This window comes from Accipiter gentilis, chromosome Z (assembly GCF_929443795.1).
Source record: "Accipiter gentilis chromosome Z, bAccGen1.1, whole genome shotgun sequence".
NCBI lineage: Eukaryota > Metazoa > Chordata > Aves > Accipitriformes > Accipitridae > Astur > Astur gentilis.
This window is the reverse complement of record NC_064919.1, coordinates 3,134,650-3,157,091: the sequence shown is the minus strand read 5'-3', so window position 1 is coordinate 3,157,091 and position 22,442 is coordinate 3,134,650. Positions and strand designations below refer to the sequence as shown.

The following is a 22,442-nucleotide window of genomic DNA, read 5'->3' as shown; positions in this document are numbered from 1 at the left end:
ACCCTTGACGGGACAGGAGCCGCAGCGGTCATTTAATACACCCTGCCTTTGTTTTGCTCTCTTTGAGAGGAGGATCTAAATACCCGGCAAAGTTTGTTCGCCTGTTTGTTTGTTTGTAGATAAGGACATTTCCAGTTCCTAAGTGTCACCCAAGGCACTGCTGCTGCTATCAGGTAACATTTAAAGCAGCCTATTCGGTTCCCCTTGGTGCCTTGGCAAATCGCCTGGGCTCTTTGGGCGCACTCACCCCGCACCCCGGTTGCTCCTCGTGATCACACCAAGAAGACGTTTTATTTGTATGTTTCTTTTTTTTTTCTCCCCCTCTCTCTCTTTCTCTCTCTCTCTTTTTTTTTTTTTTCCACGCGTTCATCCTTTTCCCTGGCAGGCAGGAGCTGGGATGGCGAGTCCTGGAGGGGAACAGCCCGCTGCGCGCCGCTCCCCCCCCCCCCCTTCCCCCCGCCTCCAGCGCCCAAACCCGCATATCGCGGAGCGTGTTCACAGAGAATTAATTTAAAAAAAAAAAAAAAAAAAAAAAAAAAAAAGACGGAGAAATGGCTTATCCTAATAAACAGCCGAATAAACGAAGGACAAAGACCGAAGCGGTCAACTCGGAAGCCCAGCGGGGCTTCCCCCCTCACCTCTCCCGGACCCCGGGGCCGCCGCTCGTCCGGCTCCATCCCTTCCGCGCCCCCCCCCCCCCTTCCCCGCTCCCACTCCGCGCCCGCGGAACCTTTCCGCGCCCTCTCCGCGCACGCCGCCGCGCCGCTTCCCGCGGCGGGGGCTAGATGGCGCTCCGCCTCGCGGGACCCGCCACCGACCCCCGCCGCCGCGGACCAGCACCGCGCCCGCGCTGGCATCCGCGGAGAGCCCCCACGGAGGGGCGGCGGGGAGGAGGAGGAGGAGGAGGAGGAGGAGGAAGAGCAGGTTGGGGGGGGGGGTGGGCCGCTTGGTGGGTCGTCTGCCCCGGTGTGCCGCGGGAGGGAAGATGGAGGGGGGTGTGGGAATGTGAGGTCTTTCGCGCCCACGCGTGTCCTAAACCAGCTGGTGAATTACCTCGGGCCTCGGCGGCGGCCCGGGTCCGCGGGCTGTGGCGGATCTGCCGCCGGTGCGGTGGGAAGGGACTGCTCGGGTCTCGTTTCCGAGGGAGTTATCAACACGTCCTGCGGAGTTCGCCTGCGTGTCGCTCCGTCATTAACCCATCAAGACAATTATGATGCATTCAAAGTGCAAGTGCCATAAAATCAAAGACGGGCCTTTGATCTGTTTAGGGCTGCGAGGCAGTCTGTGCATTTTTTATCTTTTTTTTTTTTCTTCTTTTTTTTTTTCTTTTTTTTCCCCCTCCCCTCCAAGGCAAGTGTCAATACCCGAGGTAAAGATTGATAACGCTAAAGAGCTGGTGTGTGTGTATTTTCCAAAATCGCTCCTCGTCCTGTTAGGGCTCCACTACAGTCCCCGTATTTGAAGACTAAGCGTCAGTTTTGTGCGGAATAAATGATCTTCCTGCAGGACAGACATTTAAAAAGTTGCGTTAGGGGACAAAACCAGTGAGTTAGGCTTTAGACCCCCGGTCTGCGCTCTGATCACTGCTCGCGCTGTCGCTGTGGTTATTACTGTTACTAATTGAACTGGGGAGGCTTCTATATCATCTGCATCCTTCCTGCGATACCTTGAGGAAAGTGGCCTATGAGACGGGGAAAAGTAATAGCAAGCAGTGAAATCACCAGGCGCTGCCTCGCAGGAAAGGCGGGACGGGGATGATGCTGAGTTGCTCATTTGAACTAATTTTCTCAGAAACGTGGCAGCTCCTTTCTCAGAGGGATGAATCCGAAGGAGCTTGAGTGGCCTGATTGGTAAACTTTATTAGGGATTTTTGGATCGGATTGTTCGGATCTGGTGCGGTGGGATCTTTGTGGAGTCTCTCTCTCTCTCAATAGGTGTTAGGCTGTAACTAGGAGGCGCTGAAAACCTAAGGCGGAAAATTTACAACTTGATCAGCTCCAAACCACACACACCAAAAAAAAAAAAAAAAAAAAAAAAAAAAAAAAATCTGCTACTGTTGCAAACATATGTTACGGATTAAGTTAAGCAAATGGCTCTAGTTTTGCAAGGTTGAAAGCTGATAATGAAAACTTATATTCTGAAGAGTTTGGCTTTTGTTCTAACTCCAGTTACTTAAACCCTTACAAATCCCCTCTACCTTTTCGGGAAATAAAAAAACAAACAAACAAACAAACAAAAAACCAACAAAACCCAAACCCCAAACCTAAACTCCCCAAAACCCCAAACAAAACTTCACCCAACTGAGAAGGGAGCCATGACAATTGACCTTCTGCCGGAGCTGTGCCTGCCCTGAACTTTGAATTTCTCGCCAGCTAAGCTCGGCCAGGTATTCGTTTCAGGGAAGAAATAGGAGAGGGCTCAGTGCTTTCTGCACCGAGAGGCTGCTCGGCGGCCAAGCCAGCCCCCCTCCCCTTATGGGGGGTGTCACGACAGAAATACGAGCACCCGGTTTCCCCAACGATTGCCAACACCTAAGGAGTTTGGATTTGGGTTTGTTGTTTTTTTTCCCCCCCCTTTCCTTTCTTCCTCTTCCCTCTGCAGCGCAAAACCCTCACGGCAGCGCTAGTTAGTGCTCCCTTCGCTGAGGAAGACTGCGGCGAAGAGTAGGCTGTCAGGAGGAAGGCTACGACCCAAGCTCCCCTCCTGGAGTTTGCCCCCTCTTTTCGCCACCTCCCTCCCCCCAATTCCCAGCCGAGGTCCCCGCTGTTCTCCCCGGGCGGGAGGTGCGCGTCCCCGCTCAGCCCCGCAGACGCCGCATGTCGCGACTCGGCGATAGGACAAAACTCCTCCCGAAGTCAGGGCTGGTCCCCCGGAGCCGTACTGGTGGGTGCGAAGGGGGGAAAGGATGAAGGGTGGGTAAGTGGGAAGAGGGATGGGGAGGAGGACACCCCCCGCCCCCCCCCCTCCGCGCGGGACCGGGAAGGCGCAGGGATTTTGCCCACCCACCCCCCCGTGAGCGGCCAGCGTGGATGTGACATTGACAAATGGCCGAAAGACAGGAAAAGTCATTTCAAACGACTTTGAAGGGTTACAGGAAAGGAGGGAGAGGAAAGCGCAGAGGAGGTCTCGGGACTCCTCCTCGGGCTGGGGAAGATTTGTTTATTTCTTTCCAAAGGAGGGGGGGGGGGGGAGGGAAGTCTCAAAAAAAAGGAAATAAAATACATTTGGTCTATTCGTACGGGAAACTTTCTGTGCTCCCCAGGAGAAGGGGAGCCCAGAGAGGGGAAAACGCTTTTGAACGACCCTTTCTTTCCCGCAGAGCGCGGCCAAGGGCGCAGGGCTCCGCGTGGGAGCGGGGGGGCCGTCACGGCCACGCAGGGCGGGTGGGCAGCGCAGGGGGACGCGGGGAGGGAGGACGGTGCCGCCGGCTCCACCGGCTTGGGGTAAGAGGCAGCGGCGGACCCGGTCCTGGGAAGGGAGAGAGAGTAATAGAGACCTTTTTAAAAAAAAAAAAAAAAAATTAAACCCCCGCAAACCCCTCAAACCAGCAGAAAACGCAACTAAATCTGGGCAGTTGGGGTCAAAATCCAAAAAGCTGGGGCGGATCCTAACGAAACTCCAGCGTTTGAATTTGATTGCAAAGAGCTCGGAGAGCCCAGGGCTCGCTGGAGATCTGGGGGTCCTTTTTCCCTGACCATCGTAAAGGCAGAGAGTGGAAGCCAGTTCCCCTTCCATCTACTCTTAAAAAAAAAAAAAAAAAATACAGAGAAAAAAAAGCCAGAAAGAAAGAGAAAGGGGGAAAAAAAAAAAAAAAAAAGAAAAGGAAGGAAAAGAAATTGGAAGGAAAAATAAACAATTCTAGGTGAATATTCAACGTTGCAAAATATTTAAGGCTTCGGTTTCGCGTGCGTGTGGCGAAGCCTTTGATGCGAGCGTCTCCCTCCGTGCCGAAGTCGTTGGGCGAAGCCCCCCGCGCTGTAGGGAGCCGGGGATGGGGGGGGAGTCTGTGCAGCCAAAACACCCCGGAGCCTCCCGCGGTGGGGGTCGTACCACTGCTACCCCCGGTGCCTTCGCCGGGGCTCCCGGCCCCCGGAGTTTTGGGGGGGGGGGTGGGGGGTGGGCAGTGCGCACCCCTTCGCGAAGGTCTAGGTCGGTGATGGCTTGAGACAGGCCCCGGGGGGGGTGTGTGTGTGTTACCTCGGGACCACCCCCGGCAAGCCCTCAAACGACAATGGTGGGGGGGACACGACCAGCCGGGAGACCCCCGGCCATCCGCGGCGGCGGGACCTTGGGGCGGGGGGACAGAGCAAACGGATTCCGGGCCCCCCAGCCCCTCCAGCCGGTCCTGGCCCGGGAGATGGCCCGGGAGGGATACCCCGAGCCGGGGGGGGACCCGACCCCGACCCCCTCCAGGGACAGTGCCCGCACCCAGCTGCGCTTCGCTGGGGCCGGGGGAAAGGCGCTCTGTGCCTCCCCGGAACGGGGGGCCGGGGGGGTTGGTTGTGCACCAGGGTTGGGCCCCGTGGGGGCCAGGGGATTGCTCAGACAGTCCCGGGACAGCTCCGACACCCCCCCGCTCCTCCTCGCCTCCCCCCACTTCCCCCCGGGATTGGAGCTGCACCGGCAGGAGCGCACGGAGAAATTAACTTTTTCCTCTTTTTTTTTTTCTCTCCCCTTCCTCTTCTTCCCCTGCCTGGGAGCCGCAGGCGGGCGAAGAACTTCTCCCTGCCAGCCCCGCCACTCTAGGTATGTCGCGACAGCCAAGTGACCAAGCAATTCTCCCCCCCCCCGCCCCTCACCAGCCCCCCCCTCCCTTCCCCAGTGTCTCCCCGTCTGATCTCCTCGGCAGGACGGAGCGGTCCCGACACTCCTGGAAAATGCTCGTCGGGGCTGAGCGGTGCTTGGGGGGGGGGGGGGGCGGGGGGAGCACCCCTCTCCTTTCCCAAGAGGGGGTATTGGGGAGCGGGGGGCTGGAAGGGGGGGGGGGGTGGGCACAGGGACCCCCCGAGCCCCGGCGGCGGCAGCGGCGCTGGCGGCTGCGGCGCTGTCCATGGTGCTGGGCCCGCCCCGAGCGCCGCCGGGTCCTGCCGCCGCCCGCCGGGCCCCGCAGGGCCCCCGCCCCCGGGGAGAGGGGCGGGAAGGAGGGGGGGGGGGGTGCGGTAGGGGGGGGAGGGTGTTGTCTCTGAGACCCCCTGGGAAGAAGGGCGTCCTGGCCGGTGGTCCCTGCCCCGAGCGCTCCGGCGCTTTTCGGGAAGGGTTGTGGCTTTGATCCTCACGGCCGACTTTAGTGGGTGGCGTGGGAAGCCCACGGGAAACACCGCCATAGGCAGTGTGCCCATCGCTCGCTGTTCTGGAGCTGCCCCCCCACCCCACTCCAACCCCCCGAAGAGAGGATGCCACGCTAAATTGGCAGAAAGTACAAAGGAAACCATTTATAATCCAAATCACCATCATCAAAAACACCTGAAGTGCACGTGAAGAGGTGTGTGAAGGGGACATACCCCCCCCCCCCCCCCCCGACCCGAGAACGAATCAAAGGCGGGGTCTTAATTGAATTAGCGAAGAAACTCGGTGGGAGCGAGGGTGGAAGTTAGGCTTGTGGGAAGGGGACGGAGGAGCAGGGAAAGCGATCGGCAAACTGGCAGCGCCTGGCTTGCTGCTTGCTGCGAACCGCCAGATCAATATTTTTACAAGTTCCGTGTAATGTTAACCGCTTTCTCCACAAAACGCAGGCGTGCAGCACCGGGCACAATATTGGGGAGGATGTTATTTTTTGTACCTGCGTGTTGCGGGGGAGAGACGGAGGACCCTTCCCATCAAGGGCTTTGCTATAGAAAACAAAACAATATCTCACCGTTTGGCGAGCCAAGCTTAGAAAGAGAAGGCGTAGAACGGTCCCGGGAGGAGGGGGGATGCGCGGGAAGGTTATTTATCTAATTGTGTCAGAGATGGCAGCTTTAAAGAAGGAGTTTGAAGGCAGAAGTCTAGAGACAGTCCTTTGCCAGGCATTAGGGGATTAGGTAGGGAGCGAGTAAAGAGAAATGGAAACGACAAAAGGAGACGACCCAGGCCTTTCCTCGGAGGGGTCAGCTCTCTCCTGCGCCGCATTTAGTGGGAAATAACTGATGCTATTGTCTCCGCCGGGATAAACCAGGCTGCAGAACCGTTCCCCGGAAATATTCATATTTACTCGACCCCGGTTGAGGCGTGCGGGGAGCTTGGGGGGGGTATTTAAGTGCCTCATTTCAACCCGCCGCCGGGTCGGGGATGCGTTGGGAGCGGGGTCTCCCCGCAGGTCTCGCCTCCGCGTCTCCCCCGGCCCCGCATCCCCCGGCTCCCCGGGACCCCGCACCGGCAGCCATGCGAGGGTGGTGAAGAGTCTCTTGTCTCCCAGCACTATTTATATTTCCCACTCGTGTTTCACCTTGTTCCTGCAAGGCGAGGAGGCGGTGCGAGGCTGGCGTCTGCCTGGAGCAGGCGTCTGGAAATCACTCAGGAGTCAAAACTTCCCCACGTTAACTCCCGCAAACTTGGCGGGTGCCAGTCTGGGCTGGAAACCCACTTCCCCCGGGAAAGGCTTCTCGGGTTGATGTTAATGAAAGAAAAAAAAATAAAAAAAATCCAACAACCCCAAACAAACCCCAAACCAAAACCAAACAACAACCCCCACCCCCCATAGGATAGCAAACCCCCTTCTCCCCCCCGGACTTGCAACCCACGCAGTGCTGTGGGGCTGCCCGGTCCTTCCAAGGCTCTCCCCGCCACGGCGTCAGGACATGATCCTTGCCGTCTATGTTACTTGAAATAAGCCCCTTTTAAAAACTTTCTGCTTCCCAAGAGCTTAAAGGGACCCAAGCGCAAGGCTGCAAACCGTGGGGACTTCCCCCAGCAAGATCACGGCTTGGAGACCAGAGAAATCTTTTCGATTTATCTGCGAAGTTAAACCCGGGTGGCATGTCCCCCGGGATTTGCAGCTCACCGACACGCCTGCGAGGTCCTCCCGAAGTCTGCGTGCATACTGTTTTATTTTATTTTATTTTATTTTTTATTTTTTTATTTTTTTTTTCAAATCGACTCGAAGCAGGAGCTAAACATTTCCAGCAGTCCGGGTGCGGATGGAGGAGGAGGAGGGGGATCTTCAGTTCCCATCACCAGGTCCCTTCCTCCTCGCAACAAGGCGTTTTGATCGAGGGGGAAACTTGGGGTGTGTGTGTCATAACTGGAGCGTGCCGTTATTGTGCAACTGATGGACCAGAACAAACTCTGCAGCTCGGGAAATGGCTCTCTTCCTATTTATGCCCAATATCTCTATCTTTATACGGGGGGCGGGGATGGGGGGAGCGCCCAACGGGAAGAATAAAACTGCTCTGAACGGGTGAAATTAAACGCACTGGTCACTGCGGGTTTGCTGAGAGAAGGGGCGATTGTCTGCGTTTTTCACATTTGACCACTTTTTGGTTTGTTTTTTTCTTTTTGTTTTCTTTTTTTTCTTTTTCTTTTTTTTTTTTTTTTTCCGGCCACCATTTAAAGGACAGGACGGCGAAATTTAGAGATGGAGTAAAGCTGCTTGTCTGAATCCACTTTGAAGTAAGAATGCTAGTGGGTCTGAAATCCAGATCTACGAGCTAATCTCTAGTTTTGCCTTCAAACGGAATTCAGTTACAAAGAGCTTGGAAAGATTTTGCATCTATTCAAGAGGCACAAAATCTTTAATTTTCTGAGGAGCAAAAACTCCCCAAGAAACTTCATATAGCTCCTTAGGTTTTGCTTAGCATACGTGATAAAACATTGATTGTCGCAGTTTGGTGACCCATGAAATTTGGGGGTTAGTTTTCTCTTCAGACCAGAGCATATAATTATGCAAATAAAGAGCTGTCACTGATCTAGTGAAATACTCACAAACACATGCAATCCAAAATGGAACAGAAAAGTGAAAATTTGTGGTATTATGATGGTACAATGATAAATGACATCTCCTTCCAAGTTTCTCGAGAAGTAAATTTTTCACACTTTGTCGAGTACGCCAGCATAATGCGGGCGCACACACACACACATACACACACACGCGTGTGCACACGCACACACACACGTCCCTGCAAGATCCACATATCCACGAATGCGTGCACAGGCGCACACACACACACACACACACACACGCGTCCCTTCACTCTCTACGATGCAGCTCTAGCCGGGTGTACACATTCTTGGCAGGTTATTTTTGGTTTGGCTGACTCGAGAACGGTGCAATATGTGGCTCCACGCAGTTTTAGATGTGACACTTTCCATTTGTACTTCTGAATGAAATTCCTAGAGGTGGAAAAAAAATACAACAAAAAACCCCCCAAAAACAATTAGTGATGTTTCTCGGGGACAGAGGAAAAATGCGCATTCCCATGAAAAGCAGCAGCATCTTTTGACTGAGTCCGGGAGAATCACACCGCGACGACTGTAACCAGTGTATCGCCATGTGTGTACAATGCAGATGAGGGATTTATTTGCTCCCCCCACCCCTTTTTTTTTCCCCCAAAGCCCTGCTGTTTTGAGGGGTCCACTGGCTGTTTTCCTTGCGGAACATTTTTCCCCGCTCCCTCTTCTTGGCGAGGAAACACTACTCTCCTTGGCCCATCGCTGGAACCGTGGCATTTTGGCTCTCAGAACGCTGTGCAAACCTTTTGGGCAGGCGGGCCGTGACCCTTTGGGGCATGAGGAACTTGGGGATTCTCCTGTAGATCCTACCCGAGCGTCAGTTTTGCTGGGTTGGTTTTGGGGGTTTGTCTGTTTGGTGTTGTTTTTAATTTTTTTATTTTTTTTTTTTTTTTTTAAATTCTGTGTGTCACTTTTGCACGCCCAGCCCCGAAGTTACCCAGGACACAGGCTGTTGCATGATGTCAGGGAGTTTTCCCCGTGATGCAATCGGGAGGAGACCCATGCCAGACCTCCGCCTGCTCAGGACATCACGGCGTGAGGACCGGCGGCGTGCAACTTTAAAAAAAAACACCCATCCGAAGGAATCCGTTCCATTAACATTCGTCCCCCCTAAGTGTGCTTTTGGGCTACCCTTGCCACCTTTCCCGGCGACACGGACACGCCAGGATGCTCTCACATCTTCGTCTCTTCCAGCATCCCCGGGGGCGACAATTGCTGCTCCCCCCGCTCCCCATTCCCGCATCCCGCGCAGCGGGCTGGGGCGGAGATGCCGCTTTCCCCGGTCTCACCCCCCCCCATCCCCCAAAGAAAAAAAAATCCTTCTCGGTCAGGAACCGGTCAAACCCCTCTCCCAGGGTGTATTTTTATATTGTTTAGTGTTTAGGATTAGCTAAAGGGGAGAGGGACGGCGCGGAAAGGGGAGTGGCGGGGGGGGGAGAAGCCCACGGTCGATCGGGAAAGGGGGGGGGGGGGGTGTCGAGCCCTGGGCCATGGCACGGAGAAGCATCGCCCCATCCACCCCCCCCGAGGAGTTCTGCGTGGCCGGGGGCGCCGTGGGCCTCGGAGCCGGGGGGGCAGGGGAGGGTACAGGGTCCCGGCGAGGGTTGGGGGGGGGGAGAACTCACACCTTTCCATCCTCCTCCTCCTCCAAACCCAACCAGGGTCCTGTTTGCAAACACGTCCCCCCGTGGTCCCCCCCGACCCTCCCCGCGTGTTTTCCCAGGCTGGGGGGAGCTGCTGCCCCTTGCAGCCCCACACTCCCCACCAGGGACCGCGGCTCCCGCGGAGCTCGGCGCGGGGACACAAAGCACGCAAGAAGGAGAGAAAAAGAGCATCTTTATTTTTTGTTCAGTGCAAGGACCCCCCTGTGCTTTACAGCCCCCCTACAGAAGCAGTAACGCGAGCCGGGCCGGGGGCACGGTAAAGTAAAAGCTTTAAGAACAGGGCAGTCATCGTTACAGTAAAATTTTTGCGCATTTCGTTTCTCGTTGACACTTTAAAAAAATAGATCCTCTCCCACTACATTTGGAACCCCGGACGACCCCATCTCGTCTACCCCGGCGTGGAACGCGGGGTGGCGGCGTGGGGGGGTGCAAACCTCCCCCGGCCTCCTCCTCCTCCTCATCTCTGGCTGTCGGGAAAAGCACGAACACCAAAACCACGGGATATAAACGCCTTTTCCCCCCCAAACACACAGAGGCTGGGGTGAACAGAGGCCTGGGGGGGGGGGTGGGGGTGGGTGGTGTGGGGGTCAGGGCGGCCGCAGGCAGAAGCAAACTCCGATGGGAGGGGAGACAGTCGCAGACCTCTCCCCCCCCCACCCCCAGCAACAGGTTCCCTCGGGGAAGAAAAACCATCGGGTGCGGATTTTGAGTTGCTCGCCTCATAGGCACGACCTTACTCCCACCCCCCAACCCCCCTCCCCCCCGCGGCTCCCCAATCCCTGCCCGGAGTGGGGGGAATGCTTGGAAAGGGGAGAGGTTAAATGCTGCAAAGTGGCTGGAGTTGGGGGGGGGGGGGGGGGGGGAACCCTGCTGCCCATAAGAGCAGACAGGGATGCCAGCGTTCCCCGGTGCGGAGACCCCCCCCCCCCCCCCCAGCCCCAGCCAGAGGATTTCAACCCAAACCTGGTTGGGTTTCCCTTTGCAGCCCCCCCCCCCCCCCCCTCCCGCCCCATGAGCACCTCTGCTTTTCATCTGCAGTAGAGAGGGGTACCCCCACTCGGGTTAAACACTCCCCCCCCTCTGCCCCCGCCATTCCCAGCCCACAGTTGTGGGATAGGAAACATTATGGGAGTGGGGGGGGAGTGGGATGGGGGTCCCAAAGCCATGCGTTTTGAGTGTTGCCTCCTCGACACTAACAGCATCAGAGGTGAGGCAGGCACGGCCATTGGAGAAAAGATCACTTTAATTTAGCATCATCAACACTAACAGAGCTTAATTAGCGCGCTCCCTCGCCGGGCACGCTATCAGGCACGTCTTGTCGCTTATCAGACAGACTTTAGTGGAGAAAAGCTGCCGTCAGCGATGGTGGTGGCTACAGCCACATCCCCCCCCACTCGCTGCCCCACGTGTGGCGTGGAGTCCCCACGCAGAGCAGCCCCACTAGCCACCAACGTTCCCCCCCTCCCCCAGCGCCTGGGAAAGCAGGGATGAATCCATGGGCTCGGGGAAAAAGGGAATAACCACCGGATGGCAAAGTCATTACAAACCCAGCATATGAAAATGGAAGCATCTTTGCATTTAAAAATAAACAGGAAAATGTTCAATGTGTCTCTGGCTTTTTTTTTTTTTGCTGTCATATTTCACAGTGTGATCCAGCCAGTTAATGAATAGGCATTTTTTTAAGTGGAGCTTTCGGAAGGAAAAGAAGATCTACAGATAATGCCATTGATCTGGCAGGAGGAGAAAATCTTGACAACAAAAGGGCTTTCCTACAAATCTGGACCAAACTTCTTGGACCCTCCTACCAGCAGAAAATGAAAGAGTCAAGACTTGATCCCACTTGGTCCCAGAGAAAGAGAAGGCTACTGGGTGTAAAATCACAGGCTGGTTAGCACTTCTGAGTTAGAGCTGTCTTGTAAAAAAGAGTAATTCTGATTTTGTTCTGTCTCAAAATAGAAGGAAGAAGCAAAAAATCCTGCAGGCGACAGGACCACAACGTAGCTGTTAAATTCTGGCATCAGCTTGTTGCAGGGCTATGTCAGGGCAATTAGAGCTGCACCATGCTGCACTGTGCAGTACCACTGTCAGCCTTAATCTGCGCGCTGATGGGCAGCACGAAATCCAAGTTACAGCCCACAGGAAGCACAACCAGTGAACCCATATTGCTTTGACAGTTGCACTCATCTAGAAATAATGCAAAACGCTATTTAGATGTATACATCACGACCCTGTGCTCTAGGAAGAAAACAATCTAATGAGGGGCTGGGAGACTCCTTGCAGAAAACAAGCAGTGAAGAGGTCGGTGGTGGCGGCGGCTTTTTTTTTTTTTTCCTCCCCTCCTTTTACAATTCTTCGTATTTTATCCTGTTGGAGCGTCGCGTTGGGGTTGGTTTCACTGCGCTGTTCTTTGCCTCCACCGCTTCACTGAAGAACTTGAAAATTGATGGAAAACTCTTCCAGGAAGTTAGTTCATGGCGCTCTGTACCTGCAAAATACAACGGTGACAGTGTGACTGGGGGTTGTTTTGCTCTTGCCGACCCCTGGTCTTAATGCAAAACCCAGAGAGGCCATCCAGCTGCTGGCAGCTGGTCTGGGGGTAGCCCGGGCTGGGGGGGGGGTGGTGATCAGAGCTTGGGGGCAGATGGGCAGGAACAACCGTGCACACAGTTAGAGGCAACACACAGAGACACGCACACATGCACGCACATGCGTGGCCACACAGACCAGAGATCCTGAACGCGTCTCGGGCCTGGGAAAGTGAGACTCCAAAGCACCCTGCTAAGTAAAGCTTCGTTAAAGCACCTCACTTGTTCCGCCTAACCTGGGTAAAGAAGTGTCTACTCTTCAAGGCTGGTGTACTTGGTACTATTTTTTTCATTTTACGTTGCTTTTAGCCTGGCATATGCATTTTTAACTGAAAGCGAACACCCGACCTGAACAACAACCAGTGCATCATGAAGGCATCCTTCGCGCACCCTTTCCAACAAGCCCATACATGACATTGAGGCACTAAAGTGGACCTTTCCTGCTTACCTCTTCCTTCTGCATACAGATTGACCTCTACCTTTTTTTTTTTTTTTTTTGATGGGCGCTTCTATTATTTTACAAGTGCCTCCTTCAACGCCCAGCACATCTGCTTTATTTAAACAGAAACCCCCACAACAACCCCCAAAACAAAACCAAGACGATGGAGGTAGGGATCCAAGGGCTGTGAAAGAGTTGGGACCTCTTCCTGGGTAACCCAGTTATACAGAGATGCTGCCTGGAAGTCTCTGGATCCTGGGCCTCCGTTTGATACTTTAACATTGTTAATGATAATTCTTTAGTCTGTAATAGTAGGTCATTGCTATGGTTACTCTACAATGGTGCAACACTTCACTTTCCCCTTCAGCTATTCGCTGAGACCCGGTAACCACATTTGTTGCCTAGCAACAGTTTTGTGACAGTATCACAATCTGGGGGTGACAACAATGAAGGACACGGTGGCCGTGGCCGGCCCAGCGGAGAGGGATGCTCTGGGGGGCAGCCGATGGTCCCCCCCGGGGGATGCGGGGCGGCCGCCCTGAAGGGATGCTTCTGCACAGCATCACCCGCACACCCAACTTCACGCCCCTGCCGGGACCCTCACCCCCCGTGTGCCCACCCGTGGTGGCTCCACGCGTGCCATCCCCTCCAGAAAGTCTTTGATGGAGGCGCTACCCATCACGTTGCCCTCCCCCGCTCCCTCACTGGCAGCCATCAGGCGAGCTCCCTCGAAAAATACCTCGACAGAAAAGACGCCACTTCCCACACAAAGAGGCATTTTCGTGCGGCGAGGATCCACGTCATGCGCACACGCGGATTTCCCCAACCCCCCGGCCTCGTGTTCGTTGCATGGAGACGATTCATGAGATCTTACACGAATTTCCCAGAGGCACCTTTTATACAAATACCTTCCACCTCCAGACTCACCCATCCTTGTGCAGACCCTCTTTGCTAGGAGGCAGCCCATCGTATCTTGCAGGTGGCTTTCCACTCAGATCATCTGGCCCATCCCCTACAAGACCCACCCCACAGCCATACTCGCCAACGCTTGTTCCTCACCTCGGGGTCATCCAGTATGCAGTGTCCCACCACCGTAGAAAGGATAAAGCTCCTCTTCCAGCATAACCGGCAGCCTAACAGACCTGTCCCTTGGGTTACGGCATGGTCGGGTACGCTATGATTGCCCGTTGCCACCATGTAATGACATCAGCAAAGATGTCATCTATCCAAGCCGGTTTTATGGAGGGACAGGCTGTCCTAGCACACCCCAAGGACACTCCTGCACAGGTAGGTCTCCTCGCACACCTGTGTCGCAGCGCATGGTAACATCACGTTGAGCCCCAAGAGGCAAAACATCTTCCCATATGGCTTTCTGGGCCCTACGCGGATGCTTCCCACACAAACACGTCTCTGTTGCTCCTGCCTGCCTGCACCCGTCTCCGTCTGTCTCGATCGTATTCATCCTCATTAATATCCACTGGATTAAATTAGAGGAAAATGCAGGCAGTGAACATTATGCTGTTCCCCCCCCCCCCCGCTTCTTTCTTTTTCTTTTTATCAACAACCTTCCTCCTCTGTGAAAGGGCTATCCAGAAACAAAAAATGACAAAACAATAAGTTTCTGAAGCCTCCCCGTCCCTTTCTCCGTCCTGCCTTCTCCCATGCACTCTCCTCATGTCCTCAAGAGAGATCAGGCTTACATTCACTGGTGTTACTGAAACTGATTAACCTACAGCTTTCCTGTAGCAACCCCTCTCAACCCACCCCTCTCAAAAAAACAATTCAAGCTTTGAGTCTAGAGGGACTCAATGATTCAGCGGTCTAAAGCAATTTTAACACTCCCTATTTTCCCTTTCCTAGTAACAATCTTACTGACAGATGAACAATTTCCCTGGTGATAAAATCACTACAATGGCTATTTAGTTTCCAGGATTATGATGATTCTTTGCTTGATTAATATTGCAATAAGAAAAGCTTGCCAAGTATCTGCCTTGGCCCTTTATAGTCATTTAAAGGTCAAATTTTGTCCTTATGTATTCACATTCAACTACTTCTAAAGGGAGAGCCCTAAAAATTTAACAGTGCACACACTGTGCATTTATGATTTATATACCAGAGGCTCGGAAAATTAGACAGAAGCAAGAGGAGTTATGTCCTAAGGGTGATGACAGATTTGGCCATAAGGTTTTCACCAGAAGAAAAATATCATTGATGACTGCAATCTCAGTCGTGTATTTAGTAGCAGACAAATCTAAATTAAATGCATGAGCAGCCATCTATTTTTCGATAGAAAGAATCGTTTGTGAGAGTCGGATAATAAGAAGCAGTTGTACTAAAGCCAAGGTCCTCTAAGGTATATATACCCTTAGCGCTCACTAATTTCAACGGCCGTGATGATAAACTGCACGATTCAATATACCATATTAAGTGATGGGTTGTTGCACAACATACGCTGATTTCAGACATTAATTCTTTAAGAACTCCTAGGAGCATGTTGCAATGAAAAGACATATAAAAACCGTTATGTGTGGGAGACAGCTAGAACATCCTAAAATATGCTAAGTCTACAGTCACAGAAGAAAAAAAAAAAAAAATCAATCCCGCTGCTCCCAGCCCCACAAACAGAAATGAGAGAAATGCCATAACAGCAGAGTGACCTCCCGGTTGCTTGCACAGAAGGAGGTAAGGAGAACTGGATGTATGTTTTAAACAGGTAGAGAACATCATTGGAAAGAAGCACCAAAGAGGAGGTGGATCCAATAAGGTGTGAGGTGAAACAAGTTATGACTGTAAAACAGTGAACAAGTTTCAGAATCAATTTACCCACTGCCACAAAAAGATACTGACAGTTAGAAACAATGAAGACTTGCCAATACAGTTGTTGATACAAAAAAATCAGGTAAGGGAATACTTGCAAAATTTAATATACAAATCATCAGGTCTGGATGACACTCATTTGAGGGTCTTCAGGGAATCAGTTAATGAACTTGCTGAACTACTCGCAATTATTTCTCAGAATTCATGCACAATCAGGTAGGTACCAGAGGACTGGGGTGGGGGTGGGAAGAAAAACAATGCTAATTTGAGAAAAGGAGGATTAATTGAAACTACCACGTGTAAAATTTACCTTTGAATATTAGTAAAGTAAGAGAACAACAGTAAAAAAAAATCACAAGCGCCTTTAGGGCAACAGGAGCCTTAGAACAGAACAGCCTCAGATTTGACAACAACAGATAAAAACCAAACTTGACCACTTGATTGAATCACAAAGATCAGCAAGCGAGAGATTTATCCATTGCCGTGTCTTTCTGCATAGGTCAACCGAGCAACTCAGGGGCGGTGGGAACCTTGGGGACTCACTTACAACGGATTATGACCTTCACCAGTCTAATGGAAGGTGGTTGCCCCTACCTCTCGTTTGCAAATGAGTCGCCTTACTCCAGCCAAGAAGTCCCCACAATACTTGAGATTTATGGTAACGCAGCTCCCAGCCGTGCTGTGCCGTGCCCGTGCTGGCTTTAGCCACAAGCAGCACGTCCACCAGCACCCACGGCATTTCTGCAGGCTGGGTCCTGACTCAGCATCTCATCTCAACTCATCTCATCACCGTCCCTTGCTGGGTCACAGTTTGGGACTCTGCTCTCTGCAATTACTACTGCAAGTCTGGAACCCCGTCACAGTTCACCACGTTCACTACATTTCAGCTGAAGGAAGGCGTAACTCTGCATCTGTGAGACGACGTACGGTACCTCAGGCTGTCTTGGAAATGGGTGCTGGTGCACTTCTTGGGAAGTGGCTAGACGACAAATAATAAGTAATGATATGGGGTTGAAAATGTACCTATGAAGTCCCAGAGGGATTGGTATTAGGGCTCAAGTCTTTTAAGCATGGTTATTACTGATCGGAAAGAATAATGAGAGCTCTTATTACTTAATTAGATTAATTAGCAGACAATATATTGAACAGCGGATAATGCAAACATAAGAAGGGACAGAGAAATAATAATAATAATGAAAAGGGCAGCCTAAATGGGTAGGAAAAATAGAGAAGGGGAAAAGCCAAGACTGAAACTGGGATAGACGTCTGCAGGGGCGGCCGTGCAACGTAACCGGGCGAACGATCCCGCTGGCCGTTTGCACGCACGTGTGGAAAGGCGTTTTTCGCCGCCTCCCCTTCCCACTTCCACTCAGGGAAAGCAGCCCCTCGCCCAGCGAGGCCGACGAACTCCTCTGTCTGAAACCACAGTGCCGGCGGAGGAGGGAAGGAGCTCTGCAATCCCCATAATTCACTCTTGCAGAGCGATTACCGGCTGTGCGGGACAAAGGTGCCCTCCTACGGTGCCTGCCCACTGCGCGGGACAAAAGCCTCCTCCCATGGTGCTCAGAAGATGCGCGGCACAATGGTGGTCCCCCGCCGCGTTTACAAGATGTGGGGGACAAAGGTTTCCCATGCTGCACAGGAGCCGAGAGAGATCGCCGTACGCGCCTCCGCGCTGGAATATTTCTGCAGAGAAAAGTTTCCAGGTCGAAAAGTTTCTCCGCAGATGTTAGCCGCAGGGCTGAGCTTGGGTTTGCTTCTCTTAAGCGGTGGCTCCTCTCTAAATAGCGTGGGCTTCAGAATGAATTAAGGGTGCTCCATGCCTCAGGGTTTAGTCCCCATTGGGATGGAGAGCGTTGCTGCTCTTCACTGACTCAGCAGAGAGTTTGCAACTGGTTTCAGCGGGAGCGAGCTCTGTCCCCGTGGTCACGGTCCACGCCGAGACCCTGCCATGCTACAAAACGTCAGTGACAGTATTGGGTAGGGTATTTGCAATCTTGCCCCCAAATGCTGACAGTGTTGGGTTTAACATTTCTACTAGGCCCTAAGCCGCATCAAAACTTGATTTGAATGCTTCAAAAGGTGAAATGCAGACATCTGGGGGGCATTTGCATGAACAGAAGCACTTTAAAATTTACTAAACGTGTATTATTCTTATTTCCATAACTCTGAGAAGCAACAAAACTCATTCTTCCTTTACAAGTAAATGAACAAACAAGCCAACCCCTTCTGACTTGGGAACATGAGTGGGAAGCGCCTTTCAGAAAGGCTTTTTCCTCCTGAAAGTTATGAATCAACGGAAATTTCTTTCTTTTTCACATTATCTACACACACACACGCACTGAAGTCTTCATATAAGACTTTAACTCTTGCTATGTAATTCTGTAACTCTGTAGTGATGTAATGATACTGTTCAAATCTGCATTTAAGTGTGAGAAAAAGATACTTCCTGCCTCTCCTGCATCCATCTTTCTGGATGCTATTAAAGGACTTCAGTATCACAAAGTTATTTTTAAACAGGATTTTAACTTTTTTTTACCTTTGAGTGCAACAGATGCTATAAAAAATGGCAGAACTATTTTTAATAGCTAATTTTTACGGTTTCTCCATTTATGATTCCTGGATCCTTTGGATCTGCACAGGAAGAAATTATTGTGCCTGTTGTGACTGTTTTGCTCTGCTGATGTAAACTTCTAGGTCTCAAACCCCAGCACAGAAGAAGCTCTCAGAGGATCACCAGTAAAGCTAAAGAAAAAGGAGATTAAAAAAAAAAAAACCTTGTTTAAAACCACTAAATATTTCTGACAGAGGATGAGAGCTTCAGCAGCAATTGGGAAGGAGTCCGTTAGCTCAAGAGCTCTGAGAACCGATTATCTTAGGAGCTTCTACATATGCACTTCTAGACATCACAATGGTAAAGAAAGGTTAAAAGCTTAGGCAAAATTAAGAGACAACCCATACACCAATTAATGAAATGGAAGCAGTGATTTCTGAGAGGACATAAAAACCCCCAAACAAACCCCAAATCTTTATGTGTTTAGTTTGGCTAAGAAATAATAGTTTGTGGAGTCATGGGCACGATAATAATCTAAAAGCAACTGCACAGGGAAATGAATTCTTTGGAAGAGCCAAGAGGGAAGAAACAGAGAAATCTAAAGAAATGAAATACAGCTTATAAAGGGGGCTTAGACACACAGTAAGCTGGTTTAGATGCAATATTCATCCAAGGAAAATTGTGGGAACCTTTGTGGCTATGCTAGAGAATAGACTACACATACTGAAGACATTTTATACTTTGTTATTATCTCCTGCGACACAGACCAGTGTTTATTTTTGTTGGACATTTATTATCTCCAATATCTTTAGTGGGATGATGGAAACAGAGCAACAAGCATCCTGCCAACCCAGAACAAAGATTACCTCTGAACTCCCATACTTGCAATCAGCTTTTTTCCACCCCTCATTTACAACACAGAAACTACTCACAAGAATCAAGTGGTTCAAAAAGGTAACAAAATATTTAATAAGATCCTCTTGCCCTGCGAGCAGCAGATGCAAAGATTCATGCCAAAGCTCCATGCAAGCAAGGTTTGCAAAGCAGGAAGGAGGCTAACACAGCTGTCATTTTTCACTACTCTTCATTAAATATTAAGGGCAGTCCCATAAGCACAGGTCATTTGTTTGCCCCTCTGAGTGCTAACTGGCCAAATAAGTGAAAGTTGTAAGGTTATTCCCTCCTGAGCACATGTTACCACAAGTCAGGTCATTTTTTGGGTCACCAAAAGTGAAGTAATTTTCTTTTGAGTATATATTAAAAAAGGAAAAAAATAAAAAGAGTGTCAAACAGCTATAGGGCCTTCCCAGTACGAACCAGGCATCCAGGACAGAACCGCTATTAATACCAATGCAAATAGTCATAGTAATACAAATTGGACATAACTGCATTACAAAAAAGAAGGACTCACAAACAGCTAAAAATGCAGGCTGATTTCAAGAGGCAGAAGAGTTACAGGATCTCAGCCTGCGGGCTGGCCTGAATTGCTGCTCTGGGGTAAACAGTCCTGAAAAGCAAATATGTCCTTGGGTCCAAAATTTCAGAAAAAAGTCTTTTGCACAAACGGGCAGGAGTGCAGGCAAATAGGCACCCCCCCCCCCCCCCCCCCCCCCAGATCTGCTCTCATCTATGCGATGAACACCGTGAGACTGTGGGCACAGGCAGAAAACACCAGATGCTGGGGCCGGATCCAGACCCCCTGAATAGTGGGAGAGCTGGGGGGGTTCTTGGGTGGCACTGTTTGCACGAACACCTCTGCAGGGTGCTGCCCCTCCTGGCACCACTTTTGGAAGGGGAAGACTTGGCCACCCACCAAAGGGCAAGGGCAGCGGCAGGCAGGATTGCTGCCACCAGCCAGCTGACGCTAAAACAGCCCAAATTTGCACCAGGACCCCTGCTGTTCCCAGGCAACCGCAAGGATGAAGATGCTCAAACGCAGCCTTCGCCCCAGCATCATCCGAGGACTGCCAAGCAAAGGGAAGCCACAAACCAAACCCAATGATATTCCCCCCCCCCCCGCCCCCGCCAAAATCACACCGAGATGGGGGGGATCGCCTCCGTGAGAGCCTCGTGTGTGGATATCCCACTTGCCAAAAATCCGTGGCGCTGCCCCGCGCAGTGAGAGGCAGCAAGGAAAGCAGCCAGCCGGTGGGACACTGGATAAATTCACGTCAGGCTTCCCAGGGATGCGGTCTGAGGGGAGAGGATGCTGACAGTAGGGCTGTGCTATAGGGAAAGCCGCTGAATGCGTGCTCCCGGTGAAATGCCACGCCATGCTCGGAAGATGATCTGCTCCGTCAGCGTTACAGCATCCCACCCGTTGCCGGATGAATCAGAGCTGCTGCACGTTACTGAACGACACTCTCGCAAGCAGCAATTTCAAATGCAGGCAATGTTCGCAGGGGAGCAAACCTCCTGAAGAAGGGGTCCAGTATAGATGTGCTCAGTATTATACAACTACAGATTTAAAAACTCATGTTAAAATGGTGCAGCATGCAGAAATCAGTATGCAGGGGTTAAAATTACACTTATATCTATATATCTGTCTATCTCTCTACCTGTAGATCTATCTCTATCCCTATCTCTATATAATTTTTGTATCTATATTATCTATAATCTTTGCATCTGTATTATCTATATCTACACCTCTACCTATCTATCTATCTATCTATCTATTCATATCTATTTATGTCTATAACTACACCTTTAACTGTATTTAAAGACAAATTAAAAAATCCTTTACCTGTCAAATGTGAGATGGGATTCGGTTACATCTTATGAAGATGTTTTGGGGATAAGAACATACCTATGGAAGGTGCAGGATCTCACCACTGGAAGTTAAGAACAGGTTAGACAACCATCTCTTGGGAATATTACGGGTATAGCTGACCTCGCCCTGGGGAATGTGGGCAAATCAGATAACTCAGTGGGTTTCTTTCTAGCCAGCCCTTTTAATAGTCTGTGACTTTATTGGCTTTATTTAGGCAACCTGTAAAGTTGGTTGTATTCACAGGGTACATCATAGTAGCTTTGAAGCATTTGAATAACATACAGTCGTGAGCTAACTAAATTTTTTAAATGTACAGGCATTTTTTCCTGTCATGAATTAGAAATAAATCTTTATAAAATTGCACCCAAGAGCACAAATAAAGTATTCAGCATTTTAAACCCATCATATTCTCAACTAGGAGAAAGGAAAATTATCTTTTAAATAAAGGAAGTTTTGACCTGCTCAAAAAACAACAGACATCCATGTGGCTTCTTGGGCGAGACTGCTGAAAAATAAGTATTTAAGCTTCAAAGCTTCCACAGGTTATAAACCTGAAAAATACTAATTTACATGACAGATCTTAACAGGCTACAGCATCATACCAGCAGTCAGTTACATCTCTTTCTCCCCACTGCTTTCTGAGGGCATGTCTGTGGAGTTTTATAAGGGACAAATCATCATTACTGGGCCTTTGCAAACTGGGAGGCTCAGCTGAGACTGGCAGCAGCAAACAGGAGCAGACCCGAGCTCTGCTGAGCCCAAGGCTGGATCTCTGCTCACCCAGCAACGCTGCTAGCGTTAATAAGCACACAGCATTTATAAAATACATTTAAGCACATTAAAACATACTGCAGCAATACCTGCAATTTAATTTAGTTCAAAATACTGAAGGGTGTATTTAAAAATCTGAGCTTATTCCAAAATCCCACAGCTTTTTAGTGTTTATAGGGCAGAGACCTGAAGCGTACCCCTCACCAGCAAGCTCTGCTAACTTGGGAGAGCACTACTTATGCAAGTAGTTTCACTGATGATGGCAGGATTGGACGAGTGAAAGGACTGGGCGCTTAGAAAATAGCTACCCTCCGCAATGGTGTTTTATGCTTATTTGTTCCTAAATAGTAATTGTGCCATCAAACATCCGGACGGAGACTTAATTATTCGAAATAATTCAGAAAACGCTGATGTCAGCTTACTTCAGTGAAGAATATCACAGATTTGTAAAACCCACCAAGCAAATGAAATTATATAAAATTTAGGAGGAACAGCTGTACCAGCAGCATGAGCATGAACCGACCCGGCTTTGGCACTTCCCAAAAACATAGCAGCCAAGGCAACACCATGGAAATGGCAGCGCCTGCACCCAGAGCAACTCGGAAGGGCAGCAATGCTTTAAAATCCCATGTTACATGATGGTAGAGACACCCCACCTAATAAAGATGGAAAAAGGTCCTTAATCACTAGCAGGATAAGCACAGATTTGCAATTGCAATAAACCAATTTTAAAGTAAAGCAGCTGAATATAATTTTGTCCCCTTTCACGCCAGGAGCGGAGCTTGGAGACTGGCATGGATGCCAACATAGGCAGTTGTGGAAGTAAAAGAGGTTTTTCCAGGGGCAGGAACGAGCCTGTGCCTAAGGAACAAACTGCAACGGGAACGTGCGCGGGGTGTGAAGCACCGCAGCAAAC

The 22,442-nt window shown here is 50.8% G+C and overlaps 1 protein-coding gene across 5 annotated transcripts in view; it reads right to left on the bottom strand.

Annotated features, from left to right (window-relative positions):
- Positions 1-11,153: 11,153 nt before the first annotated feature.
- FAM172A (family with sequence similarity 172 member A) overlaps positions 11,154-22,442 on the bottom strand; it is a 272,071-nt gene continuing 260,782 nt past the window's right edge. For all 5 annotated transcript variants that reach the window (XM_049795847.1, XM_049795843.1, XM_049795848.1 and 2 more), the window contains one exon: positions 11,154-12,075. In XM_049795847.1, coding sequence (XP_049651804.1) covers positions 11,933-12,075 — 143 coding nt within the window. In that variant the 3' untranslated portion in view covers positions 11,154-11,932. The remainder of the gene's footprint in view (positions 12,076-22,442) is intronic.